Genomic DNA, 23,324 nt, shown 5'->3' on the forward strand with positions numbered 1-23,324 from the left:
TCCAATGTATTGCTCGCTGACCTAGCGCTCCCCAATTAAGCCTCTAATACTGCAGATGGATCAGCTGTTTACATAACAAATCCATTGTCCATGCTAAGCATGAGGTGGAAGTGGTCAACGAAAATACTACACAGGTCAATCGTCTTTTGTTCACTGTATACTCCAGGTCTGAGCTGATTCCATAGAACTCCTGTCTGTTTAAAGGACCGGTGGATGATTGTATGATGACAGATGGGAGGGGCTGCAGGTTGATGTAACAGGCTTATGATTGAGTTGTATCTTTTAGTTGTCATCAGAAAAAAGGAAGCTGTCTCCCCTACAGGTGTTTATAGGGAGCTGACCGTGTTAAGAATAACAGGTCTACTGGAGGTGAAGTGTAGAGATTAACACACGGTATTATCTCTACATAAAGTTTGTATACATAAAGGTATTGAGAAAATACAAGCCCCGATTGTATATGTACTAAACAATACTTACGTAGGCAAAGAAAGGATTAGCCCTGTTTCAGTCTGAACAAATTAAATAAAATGAATTGAAAAGATTTTTTTTTTCTCTTTATTCGCTATTATGATGTTTAACAAATGGGAGATTCATTGATTGGACGTTATTCATCTGGAACCTTCCTCTCATGTGTCCCATTGATGGTCTATCCGACTATGACGGTATATACTCGCCAGTCTAATTGGGCAGGTGGATTCAGACAGGAGTTAGGTACTGGGTTGGGAAACAGAAATACACCCAATGGACCTAAGGAAAAAGGACAGTCCTGCTCACCAAAACATCAACGTCTACTGTATACAGGGCGCAATGTAACACATATTGAAGTGATTTTATAAAGAATCTTGTCTTGATATCATTATTTTTTTACCCCATCATTTGAAATACCAAATAAGGCACGGAGAGATAAAGGACATCGGCATCAGAGTGGACACTTCTGGATTTAATCTCAGAACTTCAGTTTACAGTGTCTTTGTCACAGGTACTTTTGAAACAGTGTAAGAGAAAAAGTGTAATGCATCATCGTTAATTACTATCCAGCTGAAGTTTTTCATCATCTTAATCCGAAATTTTTGGATCATGGGCAACATGATAGCAAACTTATGAAATTCCGTGGACTTGGTATGATTTGAGCGTGAAAGTCTGGCGATCAGCTGTTCGGTGTTACGCATGTCAGACCCAGTTCCAGGAACTTGAATACTTCTGTATTATAGTCATCTGTGAAAAAGTTCACCTACTACTTGGATACTATTGTGCGTGAACACATCCACGATCAGGTCTCACTCATTTTTTAGTGATTGTTATTTTTGTAAACATTTGGACTAAAGCTTCTGGCAACGTCTACAATCATTCACATCAAGCAATTAAGTCCTCGAGAATTTAAGAAAGTGCTTCACGTCACGGTTTATGGAGAGTTTTACACTTGGATAAGTTTCAATTTTATCGTTTGTGAAAATGTATCACCCTGTTTGGGATCATTAAACGCGGTCAGGTTCATACAGCTCAAATTGTGATGGAAATCGGCTCTCTTCTCATATGTAAATATACTGCCTCCTATGTCGGAATAATCGTCTCTACAATATATCGGGCATGTATTTTGTATTGAGTAAGGGATACGGAAATCTAACCACTGTTTAATGTAAATGGAGAATGGTTTTTCAATTAAATACACCTTACACAAAGACGAACTCTGCGTAAATGGCTGATAAATAGACTGATGAAAATGAGACGCAGCATAATAATATAAAAAGGATATCAATTTTGGGTGGGGACATTTTTTTTTTCTTTCTTAATTGCACCATGCATAAAAGATATCATTTTACAAGGAAGTTTTATTATCTGATCAGAGTGCTAATATTTCAGTCAAATCTCACATGCATATAAAGGATTTTAATTGAAGCTATGTGAATATCGCAAAAATATTTTTTTTGAGAAATATAGACAATATTTACATGAACTAGCGTAAACAACCCTCAAAAATATCACTCAGATATTGATTCTTCTCGTTACCTTTCATTTTAGTGGTGAGAAACTGAACTGAATGTTTCAACAACTTTAAAATTGACGCTCTATCAATTTGTTCTAGAATTTGAAAATACCGACTATAACGGACGTTTCCCAAAGAAAATTATTTGAGAAGAGTTTGGTTACAAGCGGGTTTATTAATTTTGAATTTTGTTCTAGAATTTGGAAATACCGACTATACTGGATGTTTCCTGAAGAAAATTATTTCAGAAGAGTTTGGTTACATGCGGGTTTATTAATTCGATGCATGTTTTGGGTATCGGTTACGCCTCCAACATGTTGTTGATAGTGATGTCACAACTTAGGCTAATGTGGTTGTAATTGTCTGTCGACTCTCCTCCCGTGTCACTACATTTCGCTTCAGCACAGATTTACCTACCGTAAAAAAAAAGACACAAAACCTGCCATTAATAATAGACTCCTCACTTATAAAGTTGTGTAACATGCTAGGATTTTCCTGTCCTTTGTCAGACAGAAGCTACAAGGTCAGTGACTGAAATCCACACCTTGTTTTAAATTAGAGTGTTTTCAACAGGATGTTTTACTTTTTAAAGTGTACTACACGATGCTTGTGGCCGATATTTTTTCAACCAGATCGCGATGATCTCAGTCTACCTACGGTAACTTGGATGCATTAATTTAAATGCAGTATTTTTCTATAAGGCTTTAAATTTGAAGGCCATAGTTTGTGCAGTGTATAGAATGACATTTTTACCAAAAATAAAGCGGCTGGGATAAGATCTTGTTTATATTACAGCCTTAAGTTAGAGGACTTGTAGAGCAACTTCTGCAATTTGATAGTAACCCTCAACAGGGTCAAATTATAATACATTAATATCAGTGCTGTACAAAAACTGAATTCCACATGTGTGAAAATATCGTGATTTGGACTCCAGACGTACTGTAATTTTACCCGAGATGTGGAAATTTCATTAAATAAGTGATATTAAATGGAAAGCAGAAGTCCACTGTTGACTATCTGAGTGCTGTTCATAATTTGTTGGTCGCCAAAAGTCAACAAATGAACAAATCAGTCTAGATGAGACCGCAGAATTAATAACTGATCATTTCGGACTTTCACAGGCGGTCAACGGAAGGAATTTGCTATTGACCACTCAAGTAAACAAACAAAACCATTTGGAAGAGAATTAATATAGATGACCATTTTAGGTTAAACTAGAGGTCAACAAGGATTTAAAGAACCTGTCATACATATTGTCAAACAGTTGAAGCAGCCACTGTGTACACATGCTTGGCTAGCAGTCTGTCGATGTGGAAGTAGAATGAAAATGAAAACAGTTTAATTTCCGTATGGATACAGGAATATTCTTAGCACCTGAACCAGCCACAGTGATAATTTTGCTACAGTGATAATTTGCCACAGTGATAATTTTGCAACAGTGATAAATTTGCCACATTGATAATTTGCTACAGTGATAAATTTGCTACAGTGACAATTTTCTGGATGCAGGAATTATCACCATACAGTGTTTCTATACATAATTTGATGGGTTTTATTCGACAGAAGTGGTATAGCCATTAAAATTATGAACAGCACCGTTTGAGTATCTGTGTACGCGGAAACTGTTTGATCCCAATACTAGACGTATGAAGTTTGAAATCTGTGACATAAATTTGTATGGTGTATTGTAAATGTGCTGGGAAGCGTGGCTGCGTCCCTCCCAAATTCAATTGGACAACTTAAAGCCACATAGATATTTCAAGGATATATATATATATATTATGTCTTGCATAAAGGAAGACCTTTATCAGCCGGATTGATGAAATTTTTTTAGATATATTTTTTCTGGCAAATATATCTGTGATGAAAAGTTGAATAAGTATATGGGGAAAACTCTCTTTAGGCTGGATAACAACTAACAAGCTGTCTCTGTAGCCTCATAACTGGTAATCTCAAGCGATCAAGATGCCGAAAAAAAATAAGAAAACGAAAATTCTGGCTAAAAAATTGACTCGTCAGACATCAACGCCAATAATGTCTGTGTTTAACAGAAAGTCTACCAAGGGAAACTTTCCTCACCATCCACATTCCGCCTCAGAGTTATTTGAGATGGAAACTGAGGGTGAGAATGATATTGAGAGAGTGCCTAGTCCTCCTACTGGGGGTAGTCGACCTACTTCTCCGATTAATATGATAATTCCATTATTGGAGTATGGGTTCTCCTGGCCAAGAAGAAAAAGTCCATTTTCTAAATCTAGCAAAACAAAATCTGTGGTTGAAATAGCTTCACCAGACAGTGGATGTCCGGCCTCCCCGGAAAATGAAAAAGATCTGTATTCTGAGAATCCGTTAGAGAACGGCACCTGTCTTTCTTTTACGACACGTTCTCCTGATTGTTCATCTCCGTCCAGTGACAAAGAAAATGCGCTGCCAGATATTGACGCTGTCATTGCTTCACTTGATGATGTCATTGATGAGGAAGATAGCGGCGAGGATATCCTAAATGTTGGAAATTTGACCAAGGCTAAAAGTTTATCGGAATCAACCCTCTCTACAAATGAAAACAAAAAAGAATGTTTTAAAGAAGAAATTGGGCAGGATTCATCTGATGAAAATGAAAAAAGAGATGTTTTAAATGAATTATCACCAATCAATGGAATTATCAAAGAGAGAAGGGGAAGTAACTCTAAACGTGTGAGGTTTAGTCTTGATCATGCACCCTTGAGGAAAGCCAAAAGTTTGGACTTTATTAAAAATATGGTTATCAAAGAACCATGTTCTTGGGATGTAATTGTGAAAATGATAGATATCCAGCCCTGTGATGGAGAAAGCAAAGACTTTAAATGTAGGGAGCTGGAATCCTTCAGTGTCCAGGTAAGGTTACCCAGGGGTTTATAATAAACATTCAATGTCAAGGTAAGGTTACCCAGGGGTTTATGATAAACACTCAGTGTTATACCCAGGGGTTTATGATTAACATTCAGTGTCCAGGTAAGGTTACCCAGGGGTTTATGATAAACACTCAGTGTCCAGGTAAGGTTACCCAGGGGTTTATTATAAACATTCAGTGTCCAGGTAAGGTTACCCAGGGCTGATGATAAACATTTAGTGTCCAGGTAAGGTTACCCAGGGCTAATGATAAACATTTAGTGTCCAGGTAAGGGTGCCCAGGGGTTTATGAAAAACATTCTATGTCCAGGTAAGATTACCCAGGGGTTTATGATAAACACTCAGTGTCCAGGTAAGGGTACCCAGGGGTTTATGATTAACATTCAGTGTCCAGGTAAGGTTACCCAGGGGTTTATGATAAACACTCAGTGTCCAGGTAAGGTTACCCAGGGGTTTATTATAAACATTCAGTGTCCAGGTAAGGTTACCCAGGGCTAATGATAAACATTTAGTGTCCAGGTAAGGGTGCCCAGGGGTTTATGAAAAACATTCTATGTCCAGGTAAGGTTACCCAGGAGTTTATGATAAACATTCAGTGTCCAGGTAAGGTTACCCAGGGGTTTATGATAAACATTCAGTGTCCAGGTAAGGGTACCCAGGGGTTTATGATAAACATTCTATGTCCAGGTAAGGTTACCCAGGGGTTTATTATAAACATTCAGTGTCCAGGTAAGGTTACCCAGGGGTTTATTATAAACATTCAGTGTCCAGGTAAGGTTACCCAGGGATTTGTGATAAACATTCAATGTCCAGGTAAGGTTACCCAGGGGTTTATGTTAAATATTCAATGTCCAGGTAAGGTTACCCAGGGGTTTATGGTAAACATTCAAAGTCCAGGTAAGGTCACCCAGGGTTTAGGTTCAAAGCCATGTAATGTGCTCCAGGATTTAACAAAATACTTTAAAGCCCTTTAAATACAAACTGTACCGTTTTGTAGAGGAAGGGCAGTGAAGTTTGGTTGAATGCTGAAATGACGTAGATTTTTTACAGAACTTGTTCAAACCTTTTATCAAAGTGGTAAAGTTTCTTCAAACTTGAAAACGAATATTTAAGATTTTAAGGCATTGTATGAAATTTGTTATATGTATTAGCTAGAGAGGAAAATGTTTACAATGCCTATTAAAAAAAGTATTCACAGTTGCATAAACTTTAGTGTTGAGAAAGATATATTTGTATACAGGAAATGTCAGTGGTATAATTCAATAGAAAAAGACAGCTGGAATTTGATCCGCCTTGCTTTGTTTTGACTGTAGTGTGACAGAAGTTGTATGACAGAATTCTATAAACATAAATGCATAGAAACATTCAACTAACTCTAATGTATTTTATTGTGATGTGGACCATTAACTGAAACCACCATTATGTCAAAATCTGCCGTTCAATTTTTGAACTTTTTTTTTCTGATTGTAAAATTTTCTTTGTTGATTTATAAACATACTGAAGTTATGTCATTTTAATTTTGTATGGAAATCATATCTTTTTGACAGTTTCACAGCATTTTAAACATTTGTATCTATTTAAGATGTATGTCATGCAACAACCTTCACATCAATGAAAATTTCACATTTCTTTCATCTAGGTTGTTACAGAAATATTTAGACTGTACATTGTGTCAATATGACTGTAAGAAAAAAATTCTTGTCGGTAACATAAGGAAGTAAATAACTAATACTACCTGGTATCTATTATTTAAGGGTATATGTCACTACAATTATCCACAATAAGCCCATGCTTGGTAATAAGCCCACCCATAGTAAGGGGCCATTCAGTTAAAATTGATACAAACCAGTTATTTTGTTAGTCTGTAATAAGCATTTCTCAGGACTCAAAGTGAAACATCATGTGTTTGTTCCTTTGGCTTATGTCCATTTGGTTTTAATTGATGCAAACCAGTTATTTCATTATCCTTCAATAAGCCCACCACATGATTCAATATAAAAAATCATATGTTTGTTTCCTGGGCTAATTGCAGATTCAAATACAACGATTATTGAAAGCATCATATATGAAAGAAAGTGATTTTATGAATTATTTAAATAACTTTACTTTATGGAACTCGTTTGCAATGGATATGCCCTTTTGAAGTATGTTGAATTGATCAGCCTCTTATCAGAGTTTATCTAACATTTGGTGGAACATTATGACATTTCAGTATGACAAAACTTTATAGTAGTCTGTTAAGTTAGTGGTATTCATGACCTTCAGGTAAGTGCAACACAAATGGAGTCCAAAAACACACAATTTTTCAAAATTGAGATGCATGTCTTACCTCTTGTATGTTGGTTATTAAAAAATTCATGTGGAGATTATTTCAAGTATCATTTAAGACAGAAAATAATTTCTTAAATTAAAAAAATGTATAATGGTTGTGGTATAGATTCAGTTACACTGAAAGCAAGTTTTAGTATGCATGTGTTCATATGGATTTTTTTTGCTTTCAAGGGTGCATCGCACCAGTAACACCTGAATTCACATAACATATATCATATATTCTGACCTTAACGCCCTGTGATGTATCCAGTGTCTGCAGTTTACTGAAGTGCAAACTTCAGACCAAGATGTACTGACAGATACACTGGTATTGTCTATAGAATCAGTCTGAGGAAAGATAAAAGCCTTATTGTAGTCTGTCTGTTAAACTTGGGGCGGATTTCTGCTTCTCGGATTATGTCATTGTTGTACCTGAGTGTATATGTCTCTGAGAATTACTTATATACTATTGTCTATAACAGTCCGTCTGTTAATGTCCCTATAGAGTAGATTTTAATACCAAACTATTTGTCTCTGGGTGGCTTGAAATGGAAATTCCTGGTAATTTTTTAAGACCTGACAATCATTCCTTTCATAATCTTTTGGCGATAGCATTTGCCTGGCCTGCATTTTATATTAAAAGAAAATAAAAGCTGTTTCCCCCAATCAAACCCCAACACCCCCATCCCTCCACTTAAGTATTCACATAAATTATAGAAAATCAGGAATTTCTCTATATTGATGTGTCAGCTATTAGTAGATGAAAGGAAAATACTTACTACAGTGTAGTTGAAAACCTTGTTTCAGGAGCACAGTGGCTGTGTTCTATTCTACCTATTTATTATCTAAAGAACATCATCTCCAAACATAATTTCATGAAACATGGGTTTATTATGGCAATATCTCAGAGAAGTTTGCAATTGTAACCATTACATTTTCCTTATATCCAGTGTTATTGCCCTTTGTTTATTTCACACAATTTAAAGTTTTTAATTGTTTTAAAGGGTGGCCACATCCCAGATGAGTTTGCTTTTCATAACAATAGCTCTCTTCCTTAATTCCGTCAAATTATTTTGTCAACAGAATTTCACAGAACTTGATACAAAGATATTTTGTGGCAATATCTGGGACAAGTTAATGATTTGTAAATCATTATGAATGAAGTCACTAAAGCTGCTGTCTAGTTCATTTCATTAATTTCCTGTTTTCCTGTACTTTTACTTTAATGTTTTGTCTTTTCAATTGTTGCTCCAGCAAATAAAATCGCTTACTGTTAGATGTACAACATTTAAGATGATGCCTGGTTTTAAGATTGCTAGTGTATCTCTGTAGGGCTCTTTCTGAAACCAGAAAGATGTCGGCGACTATGTATTATACACAAAGATGTCGGTGACTATGTATTATACACAAAGATGTTGGCGTCTGTGTATTATACACAAAGATGTCGGTGACTATGTATTATACACAAAGATGTCGGCGACTATGTGTTATACACAAAGATGTCGGCGACTATGTATTATACACAAAGATGTCAGCGACTATGTGTTATACACAAAGATGTCGGCGACTATGTGTTATACACAAAGATGTCAGCGTCTGTGTGTTATACACAAAGATGTCAGCGACTATGTATTATACACAAAGATGTATTATACACAAAGATGTCGGCGACTATGTGTTATACACAAAGATGTCGGCGACTATGTGTTACACACAAAGATGTCGGCGTCTGTGTATTATACACAAAGATGTCGGTGACTGTGTATTATACACAAAGATGTCGGCGACTATGTATTATGGCGACTATGTATTATACACAAAGATGTCGGCGACTGTGTATCACAAAGATGTCGGCGACTGTGTATTATACACAAAGATGTCGGCGACTATGTATTATACACAAAGATGTTGGCTACTATATACACATGCTTTTGGACGTTAGTTCTGAGTGAATTTTCTCATTTTGAAGATAGATTTCCATTGATTTCATTGAGTTGATGTTTATCGATTCATCAATCGCAGATGTTTTGAACAAATCAGTTTATTTATCTTAAAAGTGTTTTTTACAAACAAGATGATGTGAACAATTGTAAAACATAATTGTCTACACTGATTTGTTGATAGAATAATCTACATTTATGAAAGTAAATCTTTAATTTTAATGTTTTATATGAAAATTCATTTTAAAAAAATATTTATTTCTGTAACACAGAAAATTACCATGTATGTATTAGAGACTATCAATGCTTGTAATTAATACCTGTCAATCTTAGTCCTCAGTCAACTTGCTCACACTGAAAACTGATAGGAGTTTAGTCAGAATCGAAACATTTGAAATAAGATATTTTTTCTTTTGATGTGGTAGAAATAGATATAAACTTGTTTGATCCGTGGAAACATATTTGTTTGATGACCAGATACAGGTACGGAAATGTTTGTGAGGAAAAGTACAGCTGTTGTGAAGATTGTATTTCACAGGTTTAAGTGATTGTAAATGCAATACCTGGATATCAAGTGGGCTGGGACAGGGTCATAAGAAATTGATGGCTAATTTCATGTACTTGTGTAAAGTACTCCTACAAAATGTTTGTTCATCAGTACTGCTGAGCTTCCTCAGGTTACTTGTAAAACCTTGAATGACATATTTTTAGGGCAATAACTCACAAGTATGAAAGCCCCAATTGCCTGTTAAAAACTTGCACTGATAGGGGCCATAACACTGGATTGTTAAAAGTGTTTGGTTTATTTTCCCGGCAATAAGCCCATGTCTGGTAATAGGCCCATCCATGTTTATTGTTGGTCCAGTAAAATTACAAACAAATGATTTTTCATTGACCTGCAAGCAGCCTTTCCTCTAACTTCTGTAGTAAAACATAGCTGTCTCAGCACAAACAAATGATTTTTCATTGACCTACAAGCAGCCTTTCCTTCAACTTCTTAAGTAAAACATAGCTTATGATGACGTTGATGTCAGATGCTGATGTTGTTTGTATATGTAACAATGCTGCAGTGCTAGTATGGCTACAAGTTATAAATATATATTTAGAGTGATTGTGTTACATATTGTCTATGATAGTTAAGATATAGTGTGCAACTCAAAATGCTGTGTGTTTAGTGGTGAAAATGATGCATGACTATTCTCTGTAAGTGTGTGACGGTGGGAGTTATAGACTGATAGTATGTATGAATCTATTTATTCCTCGTGTGTTTTTCGATAAATAAAAAAATTTAAAAAAAAATAAAACATAGCTGTCTCAACACAAACAAATTATTTTTCATTGACCTGCTAACATTGATTATGGCTAACATTGATTATGGAAGAAAAAAATATTGTACACTGGTCCCCTGGGCTTATTGTAGGATAAAAACGATATTGTTGATAACATTACTTTCAGCATTGCAAACTGTGTACCAGGTTCTTTTCCAAATCAAACTTTGGTATTAAAATACGTGTTTACTTTAACTGACCTAGATTTTACAGTATGGTTGGATAGTGCCAGTTGAAATATTTATTTTCTTGTACAAATGAGGTCTGTTTGATATTGGTTTTAATAAAATCCTGTAATTCATATTTTGATATCATACAGAATGTTTTGATATGTGATAAGAATAATGTATCCAGTGTTGAAAGATAAATATTTCAGGTGTTATGATTGATTTAATGGCAACAAAATATTACGAATGATAAAATCGTTCAAGAATTAGGTCATTTTATTGAGGGAGGTAGGGATTGGGGCTTGGGTTTTAAGGCAGATAATGGCTATTTCATGTTAAACCTTCATGAAATAACGTACTTTTTTTGAAATACAAAATAGAGGTTTACCGTTTAAACTTTTTGAAATTCAATGGCTTAACAAAAATTCTTCAAAGTTTTGGTTCAAACATTGAAGATTAGAGATGTGAAAACAGATTTTGTGTTTTCATTTATTGGTTAATTATAACGTCATTGTCATTTATGAAGCTGAAGAACCTTTATGTCTCTTTTGAATGAAGTTATATATGTCAAAATCTGGACATTTCACTTAAAACATTAGAATATAAGACTGAAGCAATAAATGTTTTTATTTTTAATTTATTTATTTATTTATGTGCAGCTAAAACTTATCCAGTTAGCGACATATCCTTGTAAATTTTATTTACGATTTTTAAACACATTGATATTTTTGGGTTTCATATATGTGAATGATTAAAAGTTAGTCTGTTTTTAAGAATCAAACGATATACCACGGATAGGTATATGTTGATAATACGTAAATTTATCATTAATTGGATAAACTGGCTCAGTAAAGCCACAATATATGCACCTTACAGCAAATTTACAAGATTCAGAAAGTTTTGGAAAAAATTATGTTTCAAACTAAAGCTGATTGGAATCTAACAAGCGACACATTATGGAGATATGGAAACGGATAAAAATTGATAAAAATGGATCTCACTGAAAATACAAACTGATGTTATACAAATTCCACAAGGCAGTCACAAAAAAAACAACCAATGGAATGTACAGGTGTAGTAGGCATGTTAACATGTAAAGTGTTACACGTGCTGCTCGCTTTTTGTGGCATAATATCACAGGTAGAATGCAGGTTTATAATCATTTGAGTGCTCGCTGTTTATAGTAAATAACAACCTCTCACAATGATGTTCAGTGGATTTTCCAACTTCGATGCGGCAACATTTGTAAATGGGGGCATGTTTACAATCAGCTTTCACATTGATACAAGTGCAAGGTGTTGTCTTTAGAATTTCTGAGATAGATTATATTTTGCTATATTACATACATAGATTATTTTTTCTCTTCGCTTTTTTAGTGAAAAATGTGTATATTGAGGGTTTGAATCTTTCTCAAGACAACACCAATATAGTATAATGTTATTCTCTGTTCAAGTTTCATGGCATAGACTAATTATGTATGACCACTTGCTGTGATTTTAAAATCTTGCTAGCCTTTCATTTCAATTCAAAAATGTAATGATTTGAAAAAAAGGTAAAAAAAAGTTTGAAATAGTCATTACAGACTCAGAGAAGGGCGTTTATAGATCTATTTTTTGTAGAATAAGATTTAATAAGTTGTGTCATGGTTGCTGGGCAACAGATTTAAAGAAGGACATTAATTCAGGGTACATGAACTAATGTGTATTGTCCAATTTGAAAAAGGTTTAAATGAAAAAATTGTGACATTTAGTCGAATTTAGATGACTAGGTTAGTCTGACGGGAGTAAATTTGACAGGTTAGGAGTTGACTACAATATACACTATAGTTTCACCTGATACTGGGGTATTCTGGTACAGTGATTCAAACCTTGTCCATCAAAATGCATGCAAGAATGCCTCTATTATAGGGCAGTGTACTCCGTCAGCCACAGTATACAAAGGTAAATAAAGGAAAGATATTTAGGTTGAACAACATATTTCATCATTAGTGTGGGAAACATAGAATTAGAAAAAAAAACCTACTAAATTGTGATCTACTGATACACCAATTTGTTCTTCGTGAGAAAGAAATTTGAAGTCATGGAAGCAGACCAGTTGGATCAGTTAAAGAACCCAGATTTGAAAAGTTACAGGAGTATTCTATATGTAAACAATTTATGTATTGTTTGTTTATTTTTAAAATTTTCAATTGCTAGCGGGCATGAAATATTTATACATAAATTTAAGCGAAGTTTAAAGATTTATAACAGGTTTTATTGTTTAAGGTCCAGAAGAATTTACAGTATGCATATACATGTAATGTATATTGAAAATATCTGAATGAAATATTGGGGAAAAAATCTCTGCAATTTGTGATTCAAATTTGACACATGCTTTAGTCTGTGTGCATTTGTCATGGAAATATCAAACCTGTGCACACTTTATATATCTATGTGTATAAAATTTATACCAAACATGAATTATACATATTGCATCTATGATTAATTTCATTCATGGATTTTTTGTATCCGCAGAAAAAAAATCATATCATTTGAACTGTTGAATGAAAAATTTAATTCAAAACAAGATTAATGTTTAGATTTGTAAAAATATGAACTACATAGAAGACAGAATTACCATCCAGGGCTCTTGATCAGCCAGATTTGATGCCGATATTCGGCCCCATTCCCAATGCAAAATAGTATCTTTTTTTCCCAATTTAGACCCCAAGTTTTCCCAATTTTAAGGAAAACGCAGCTATTTTTCCCAATTCTATGGGCCCGCACCCCAGTCCCAAAATGGGGTGTGAGAGCCCTGCCATCTAAACATGGCATATCCCAGATGACCCTGGCTGTTAATAGGATGTAAAGCAACAATAAACACAGAGAAACCAAGGTTCCAAGACAGAAACCAAGGTTCCAACAGAGTTTATGAACAACGTTTTTAGCTTAAAAGGCTCATATCTGAAGTTATTCCTTGAAGATGAAATGAGTCCTGTTACCAAATTTTCACATCAATAATCCCAGGGAGCCAATTTGTAAACCTACTGGTTAGAGAAAATGGCTTATTACATATTTGCACTTTTTCTTATAAAACTGTAATTGAGTGGCTTATTTCTGGATAAATACAGTATTGCTGTGTTTTATCTCAATACTAATAATGGACCGGTCATAGAACTGTCATGGTTGCGTCCTTGGACAGCAAGGACATTTTACCCAAATTGCTCCCGAGAATTGCATGTGATGGACCTTTCCTATGTTGTTCAGTGAGGTAGCCAATAAAAGGAGACCCTGCCTCAAAGCAATACTTGCTTTTCAATTGTTATTCAAATGTTATGGTTATATGTAAAAATGATGACTTGGATTAAAACAGGATTATATTGAAGATATACAATAACTTGAATCAGGGGATCGTTTAAATCCTAAACACAGGTTGATATTTTTGGTAAAATACGAAAACATTAATGAATAACATTTATGTAGTGCGACATTTTAGCACTTACTGGGACATGTGGTATGTTGGTGAATTAGGTAGATACACTGGAGAGATTTGATGACTTAATAAGAAATCTGAACCTGAAATATGCAACACATTCTGTATAGATAATTGTCATTAACTTTGTCACTTCAGATGTTTTATGGCCCTGCATTTTATTGGGAAGGAGAGGCATATAATGTTGACCTATGTCAGTCTGTCCTATTCTGGATCTGTGTCATATGTGTCATAGTATCATAATATTTAGTTCTACACCTGATCTGATTCTGGTTTTTATAGGAAAAGACATTGATATCTTAGATTATTTCTAGACCTTAAAAAAAATTGTTTATTTTCTTGGGACAATTGGTCTTATTTAAGCTTTGAGAACTCTCTGGATACAGCATTTATAGTTATTATAAATGACGTAGCTATGCAGGTACATATCGTATTGCATGCTATGACGACTATAAATGCTATACATCACGACAGCTATATGGTTATATGTACATTTCCTGCCATTTCAGTGCATTTTGATTTGGCTTTTTTCTATAAGATATTTTGTTACTGTGCATAGTTAATGAAAACATCATTTTGACTGGTAAACTTAGAGTGTTTCCTCCTATTTATATCATTACAATGTGTTCCTGGTTGTGTCAGTAATGGAATTTATTCTCTGAAAATTTTATCACTGTCTGTTAGATTAATATAAAAAAAATGTCATACATATCTTACTATAATTCTGTACACACAAATCGTTTTTATTAACCAGTACTTGATGATATGATCTTTCTTTACAGCAATCACTCAGTGTTTGATTTAGCATATAATTCTTTTTGTAAATGACCCAACTTCATTGTTTTGCCATGACCTACGACTTGCCTCCTGTTTGTGACTTTGGTCACAATCTGACCTTAACTTACTTGGTTTCTCTTTGTGAACTTTGCTCAATGTTTGACATTGACTTGCATCCTCATTCCTTTATGACCTTGATTCACTATTTGACCTTGACCTTTAAGTTGGCTCTCTTTGTTACTCTGGCGCACTCTTTATACCCTTTGTTAAGTCAATAACCTTGACCTTAAACTTGATCCCGCTTTGTAACCTTGGCTCAGTATTTGATCTCTGCTTACAGTGTAACTCTATTGCACGCTTGGTTCATTGTTTGACCTTGACCTACAACTTGACCCTTCTTATATTACAGGTGTGTCACCATCCACAGTGTACAGAACAGAATGATAACCAGCCCCTCCTACTGTGTAAAGAATGTGACCGCACCATTCATGGAAACTATCAGTTCAGCGGCCATCTTGTCTTGGATGCCCCAAAGAAAAAACCAGGTACTAAAAAGAAAACAATTATTAAATACCAACATGTAAACAGAATAAATAAAATCAGGGCAAAATATGAACTAAAGAAAGATTTACAAGGAGACTGCAGTAAAAGTTCAAGCAGAATAAGACTAGGTGTTCCGGGAGAGTAAGCACTTCTGCCATATCAACAACACCTGCCATGTAAATCTTGGTCAATCCAAATAAGAAATGTCATGTTCTCATATGAGAACAAGGTAACAAACAACAGAACCAACAGGCAAACTAATGAACATCAAACCTGTCCAGTATGCTCATACTGATCCTGGCTGACCTCAAGGGGTCAAATTGACTTCAATTTCAAAAATCTTCTTTTCAACACCCAGGTATGGTAGAATCAATGCTGTTCATAAATGTTATCATCTTATGGTGATTACATTACCAAAATGAGTCTCACATTTCTTTCTGGGGAGGAGTATTTTTTTTAGACTACTGTAATTTTCATGGAAAAACTGCATTTTTGAGCATAATGTTGGTTATTTCCCACTGGAAATAAATTGATAAGAATTATAGGATGACAGTTTTGATGGTATGCATGTATTAACACTGGCTTACTTTATTCAGTGTCATAATTTCTGTTTCAGGACACTTGATAACCTTTATACTCAATATTGCTTATCTCAGGTGACTGTCAAAGCCGCTTGGCTTCTTGTTTTGTTTTACTATTGCCATCAATTTTTGTTTGGCATCGTGTGTTGTAAACAATTGACTTTTTCAACTTTTTCATATTGACCAAAAGGTTCAGAGTGCTGATATTGAGTCTGTAGCATGCTGAGATGAACGGCTATCGTGTTTGTTCAAACTTAGAAACAATGAGATTTTTGTAAATATGCACATGTCAGTTCTGTTCTGTCTTTCCCAATGCTGGGACTGATGGGTAAGTTCTAAAACTGTCCCAAAGACCTGAAGATCTTAGGTGATCATTAAGACCCATGGGCCTTTTGTTTGTTTTTTGTTTTTGTTTTTGTTTTTTTCTTTTTTTTTTTTTTTCATTGTTGCTTCTTAATCTAAGCAAAATTTCGCTGGAAAGAACCATTGGGAAGATGGTCACAATTGTTGTTCAAATAAGGGTCAAACTGCTCTTTTGAGGGGGCAGAGTTATGGGACCCAAAAGGGATATTCTCAGATTTTTATCAGACTTTACTAATGGATCTAGAACACTAAATAGCCAGATGATCCTTAAAGCCCAAAGGCCGCAGACTGAAAATTACTGTTGTAATTAATTAATATCCTTTTTACCGATTTTTCTGTCGCAGGACTTGGTGTTATGCCAAGGGGGATCTCTGCTCCAACCCTTCCAAATTATGATGGTAACCATAGTGACTCAGAAGCCACGGACTGTCACCCAGCCGAGGAAGAGGAGGATGAAGAGGAGGACGAAACGGGCAATGTACGGGAGGACGGAGACGCAGTAGATGGCATCTACATGAAGAAACAAGAGTATGAATCTGATGTTTATTATAAAGTTTTTATCCTGTAATAAGCCCGCGGGACAATTATCAACAAAATCTGACACAAAATCAGGAGGTTACTGGGAGATTGTTTGTTATTTTTCTGAACGACCGCAGATGAAGTGGGCTTATTATCAGCCATGGGCTTATTGACAGATATATACAAGTATTCTTCTTGAGAAATGCCATCTTTCTAAATATCAGCTGAAATTGTCTGGGTAAAGGCAGGGAACACATACATGTTATTTGTAGACATTTTACAAAGTATCCTCTCAAAAATTTATTTTGTAAAAAGATTTGGAAACTTCACAGTCCCTTCAAAGACATTTTTCCATGTAAATTTTTTTGATTTCCGTACGAATACATTTACATGTTGGCTCAGATAGGGTTTATGTTGGGTTTTCACTAAAAAGGGTCCCTATCTGAATAATGGGTTTTTTTGTATGGTTTGAACTTGATTCTGGAAAATAACTGGAGTTCTTTTTAATTTCTATGCTTCAAAAGGCTATAGGGACAGCTTAAACACAAACCCTATTGTCTATTATATAGGAGCTCTTTCATGAGAATGCAGGCTTTGTAAATGTTTTCTCTGCTGTTGATAAACAACCAGAATTTAGATTTATGTTTACAGTTACTGATGAATCAGCTGGATTTTATTTTATTTCAATTTTGCTTCTATTTATATCTTCTTACAGATTCACGACACTGCCAACTGCAGCTGAGCTAAAATTAAAACGAAAGAAAGCTATGAAGCTAAAGAGACGTCACACAGATGTAAGTGAATGTTTCGAGGAAAATATTTTCATTTTAGGTTCTGTTGATGATATGGAACTTTCGTCATTGTCAACACTGAATCTGTTTACCTGTAGGTGACCAGTCAGCTTAGATAGGTAACGCTTCCATGTACAAAATGTTCAGACCATCTGGTTTATCCAAATTCTTGTCTGTTTTAATTGTCTCCCCTTTATACATGTATATATCAATCCTACATTATGGAAATTGACGTAGCATACAGGGCTCTCGATCTGTCAGATTTGGGGCCGAATACCCAATTTAGACCCGAAGTTTTCCCAATTCTAAGGAAAACACCATTATTTTTCCCAATTCTAAGGAAAACACCATTATTTTTTCCAATTCTAAGGGCCCCGGGCCCCAGTCCCAAAATGGGGTGTGAGAGCCCTGGCATATTTGAAGCATGTTTGTATATTTTAGCCATTATTTCCCAGTTTGGTTTTGGAAGTGAACAGAACTCTTGACACTGAAAACAGTTCTAAAAGCATGATCCCTTGTCTTGATTTATTGTGAAAGAAGGTTTTGTTTTCAGAATTATTTTGATAAATATCTAAAACTTTAGAAATAAATTCTAGTTTAAAATTTAAAATACACATTCCTAAGATTTGATTAAGTGTTTGTTAAATTTCTTACTTTAAAATCTTTTTTTTTTTTTTTTTTTTTTGCGAGGGTTTTATTCTTTATTATTTCATTGGTATTTGCAATCAAAGAATTCAGTTATCCACAAATTCTTAAAATTAGTATCAGTTGATTGATTGAGATCCATGAAATCAAGAATCCAACAAAAAAAACAAAAAAAAAACCTACGAAAATTGAACCCAAACAAAATATTATTTTACAGTAAGCGACTTTAGAACTGATCCTTCAAAAGATTTTTTCTGTTAGAATTGAGATGATCAGAATTTATTCATACAATATTTTGCAAAGAAGTGGAATCCAGAAGACATGGCTTTTTGAAACAGTAAAGTGGCTCATTATGAGATAGATAGTTTCTTTGTAGACTAGAAATTTAGTCCCTCAGGAAGTTTTCAGATATCCTTGTTCCAGTTAAAGGAAAGCAATCGGTTAAGTAGATATCCATTCTATTACTTGATAATGTGTATTATTTTTCATAAATTGTTTTTTAATTTAAAGTATTAATTTGATGAAAAATAGAAATTTATAATTATAAATTTACCAACCCTTGTGGACAGTTGCATTCTACAAGATCATTTTCAACATCAGTAAATATTCACAGGTTAAGAGAGATATTTAAAATGATATAAATGCTATTTCTATTGTGAATTTATAAGCAAGCCTATAAACTATTATGATCTGAGTCAGTGTGATGTTTAAAAAATAAATATTTTTAAAAGTTTTTTCACCCATTTCTCGACAAAATTCTTACTGATGGCGCATGATGAAATCTATAAATTTATTAAAGAACAAAAAGAAGGGAACATTGAAATCTAACAGATTTACATAACTAAATCTGTTGCACCATTAAAAATTTCTGTAATATAGTTTAGTGATGGTTATCTCCCTTGGACAAGTTTGTGGTGGCTTTCCTAACATCTATCTGGCCTCTTGGTGTATCTCGAGGTCCTTGCATCCAAACTAATTTCTGTAGACTTTTTAATAGAGTGTCAATTTTAATTCTCCAGACAATGTTAATGATACTAATATTACCATATCATCATTGCAAGGGCGAAGAAATATTACAGTGAAATCATCTGACCGTAGAGCTTAAGATTATTATACCTTTCTGGACTTTAGGATGGCCGTCACCTCAGTACCGCGTCAAATGACTCGGACGACTCGGAAGATAGTGACCAAGGTCAAGATCATTTGCAAGATAATACTGACCCTAAAAATAAACAATCGAGGGGCAAATCGGAAGATCTTGAGACAGGAAGTCAAGTGACTTTCAGCCGACAATCTTCGTCGAAGGTGCTAACCCCGAGAGTATAGTAATCATAGTAACTAGTGTATTACGGTGGTTGTCTTAGTAACCTTGTAATGTAGTAATGGTTTTGTGCTGGATACCCATGTAGTTTATATGGTTAAAAGTAGCTTGCACTGATGTATTGTCCTGCCAATTAGTCTAAATGTCCCGTAAATGTCAATGTCAACTCACATCATTGTTTACGCTTATATGAATTATCGTATGGTGATGGCTTCCTGTTTACAGTGGATTATCTCCCTTTGTCAAGCATATTTATGATTACTTTCTCCCTTCTGAAAGTCTGTAGTTTTATAAAATTACAAAACTATTACTTTATAATAGTCGGCTTTAACTTTCCCGTTATACATAATAATTTTCTGTTTATATAATATTCGGACAAATAATGATTAAAACCCTTTATATATGATGTATGATAACATTATTATGTATCTTAATGATAATCAGTTTTATATAAACATCAAAACAGTACTCAGATATGTCATCTAATATATTTATATTATTTTATTCATAGCCACTATTATGCTATGGAGAATTATAATTTATTGATCTCCATTTCGTATAATATATTGTTGTTTTTACAGGTAGAAATTCATGTTTAATTGTAGCAAATTATGAATATTGGTTTCCAAATTAACACAGGGGAAGAAATGTACATGATATTGAAAAGTCACAGAAATGAACATGATAATATAGCATCACCAAAGCACTTCCATCTGGAAACAACTCCTATTTTATATATTAACAGTGACTGAAATATATCTAGTATTTTCTTTATATGTCTGATGAATTAGATAATTTCATCTAATTCTGAAGGAAATTTAGAAATCTGGATGTCATGAATTTGATAGCAAATTACCAGCTGTTTGCCTGTAAGATATTACCAGCTGTTTGCCTGTACAATATTACCAGCTGTTCACTTGTACAAATTTATCAGCTGTTCACTTGTACAAATTTATCAGCTGTTCACTTGTACAAAGTTACTAGGAATATTTTACTTATAAAATTGACTGATATAATATTTTGGTATGCTATATTGCTGTAATATATGAATGTTTCTCCAGTTCTTTTCAGCAACCTCTGTTACAGAAATACTTTGGTATCAGTTAATTTATAAGAAATTAAATTTTCTTCGATCAAAAGACCAATGCAGAATTTCAGCATCATATTGCTAGTTTATTTAATTGAAACTTGACTTTGATATTGTGTGCAACCCTTCATCTTTACCCAGTAGTGGGAAAAATATCATGATTTGTTAAAGCAATATCTATTGATAATAATATGTCGTATTCATCATTTGGTTACAACAGATACCCTGGAATCTCATTGAGATTTGCTCTCTATATTTTATGAATGTTGTTTTGTTTGTTAAAAGCTGCATAGAACTATGTGTTGCTTTCTTTGTTTAGAGTTGTCTCCCTTCTATGCTTTGATAGAATTCTGTAGTATTTAGCTGTTACAAAAATAAAGCATGCTGTGTTGATTCATGTGAATCAGGGACTCCCAATATTTTCTGATATTGGTAACACATACCAGTGAAGTTCTGTTGCCCTCCTACCTTCGCAGTTACCCTATGGTCATATTCTTACATAAATTGTGGTGTTACTATAACTTACGACATGAATTTATAAATATAGTTGTAGATCATACTCATGTTGATTACACCCACAACCCCACCCCTACCTCCACCCCCAACCCCACCCCTACCTCTACCCCAAACCCCACCCCTACCTCTACCCCAAACCCCACCCCTACCTCCACCCTCGACGCAGTTTCTCCCCACCCAACTTTTTGTTTTTCTGTGATACTTATTATCATTATTGTTTTGTTGTTGTTTTTGAACATGATTTTAAACACATTGTTTACAGATTATAACTGGAAATTTCAAAAGTTATTTTCTTTCACATAATTGTTTGGTCTAGCTGTGATAATAATTTTGCAGACAAATCATGAAATTAGAATTCCATTATAATGCTATCTAAGTGTTGTTTGTTTGTTTTACACAGACTGTAGTTAACGAGGAGTACTTTACTGTGACGTTTGGCAAGAAAAACAAGGACATGGAGATTGTGGCAGCCATTAAGGGGATCAGTCTAAGGTCAGTTACTACTGGGGTGACAAGGTCAGAGGTCAATATGACAGTTTTGTACGGATGCAGTTCTCAATTTGCTTGGCCTTTTATGAAAATATAACAATACCTGTCTTTCCTGTTGATACATGATTTAATTTCAAGCTACTAATAATTTATGGTTGTCTCTGAATGAACTTATTACCAAGATAATGCTATCCTACTTGTGAAAATTTTTCAAAACTCACTTCCTAAATTTCGGCATTTCCTACAGATATAACTTATAAGACGAGAAATTTCAACATTTTAGGGCAAAGAGGTGACTTTTGTAGATAAAAAATAAATTCATGATCATAATACAAAGTTTCAAGGTGAATCTGCTTGTAATAGATGTAAATCACAGTTGATAAGATTTGAAAAGATATTACAGATATAGAGCTAATAAATTGTTTTAAGCTGAACAGGAAAAAAAATATACTTAAGAGAAGAAATCCTGGGGTTAAGTAGTGAGAAAGTGTCATAAAGATGACTTCATTAGATAGTAGCATGTCAGGAGAGATGAAGAATCTTTAGCTTAAACTCTGGGTCTCAAAATGTGAACCCAGATTATAGGCAACTACTGTTGTAATGTATTTTTCAGAATTGAACTTTTAAATGAAATAAATATTTTTTTTTGTTATTATTTACTTGATTTTGCATTCAGCTGTGATTTAGAAATTAATAAATAATTCCTTGTTATGCTTGATTGACTTCAGAAAAATATATCGCAAATAGCTTTGTCGTAAGAAAAGAAAAAAAGTTAAACAAAGTGTTTGAATTTGAATTATTTTTCTGTTTTAGGTTAGCATTGACCCCAATCCTTGAAAGGCGGGGCTTGGATATAAACATCATCAATGTTTTTGTAGAGGCCTCCAAGACGCCCCTCCCATTGGACTGTGAGTCTTTTCTTCTAGGAGGAAACACACTCAATATCAGAGGTAAGTTTTTACATAACTTGATGTAGCAGGATATGACTCCAATATAACAAGTAGTGAGATATCCCAACAAAGATGCCTTATAATCTCCTAAGATCATTTGTGGGCGTATTTGAAGCCTGCAGTTCTTTTTTAGTGAATTACCATTTGTTTGCGTATGATTTCCTAAATTTGCAGACAAAAAGTTGTGTATCAGTTGGTAAATATTCTTAAAAAAATTACAAACAAATGACAATATCTCAAAAAATGGAAAAGAAACCTCATCTATATTTTTCCTGGCAGGTGTCCTCAAGATTAGATTTTCAATCATTGTTTTAGTATATACCTGTGAGCATTAAGTGGATATTCAAAAGGAAGTTGGTAATTGTAACATTGCGTGACTTCTGATAACTTACCTTGTAACGAATAGTTAATAGTGTCAGTAATCCTAGAAAGGTCTTCAAGAGTTCTTTGGTAATTCAATAGAAAGGAAAAGAAAAAAAAGATACTGTACTTTAGAGTATTTTGTATAAGCATTGCCCGAGGCACTTCTTGTAGTCAATAAGTTGTTGACAATGAAAAATAATTTGAACTTTTTAAATTCAACATAACATCTTCTGTGTTTATTTAAGTTTGCGATTTTTCAGAAATTTGTGGCTGTAAAAGATGAGATGGGT

General features: G+C 34.2%; 2 protein-coding genes across 2 annotated transcripts in view; both read left to right on the plus strand.

The window, feature by feature from the left end:
* Positions 1 to 3,949: 3,949 nt before the first annotated feature.
* On the plus strand, positions 3,950 to 19,634 carry LOC132551228 (uncharacterized). Its single transcript, XM_060215342.1, has 5 exons — positions 3,950 to 4,858; positions 15,276 to 15,411; positions 16,698 to 16,881; positions 17,588 to 17,666; positions 19,440 to 19,634. Exons 1-5 carry the CDS (start codon positions 3,950 to 3,952, stop codon positions 19,632 to 19,634), a joined length of 1,503 nt encoding a protein of 500 aa, XP_060071325.1.
* Positions 19,635 to 21,686: 2,052 nt separating this feature from the next.
* LOC132551229 (pleckstrin homology domain-containing family G member 5-like) overlaps positions 21,687 to 23,324 on the plus strand; it is a 76,113-nt gene continuing 74,475 nt past the window's right edge. The window contains exons 1-2 of the mRNA XM_060215343.1: positions 21,687 to 21,724; positions 22,535 to 22,671. Of these exons, the coding sequence (XP_060071326.1) occupies positions 21,687 to 21,724; positions 22,535 to 22,671 (175 nt within the window). The remainder of the gene's footprint in view (positions 21,725 to 22,534; positions 22,672 to 23,324) is intronic.

This window comes from Ylistrum balloti, unplaced genomic scaffold (assembly GCF_031769215.1).
Source record: "Ylistrum balloti isolate Yb309-2 unplaced genomic scaffold, AGI_CSIRO_Ybal_v1 Utg370186, whole genome shotgun sequence".
Lineage (NCBI taxonomy): Eukaryota > Metazoa > Mollusca > Bivalvia > Pectinida > Pectinidae > Ylistrum > Ylistrum balloti.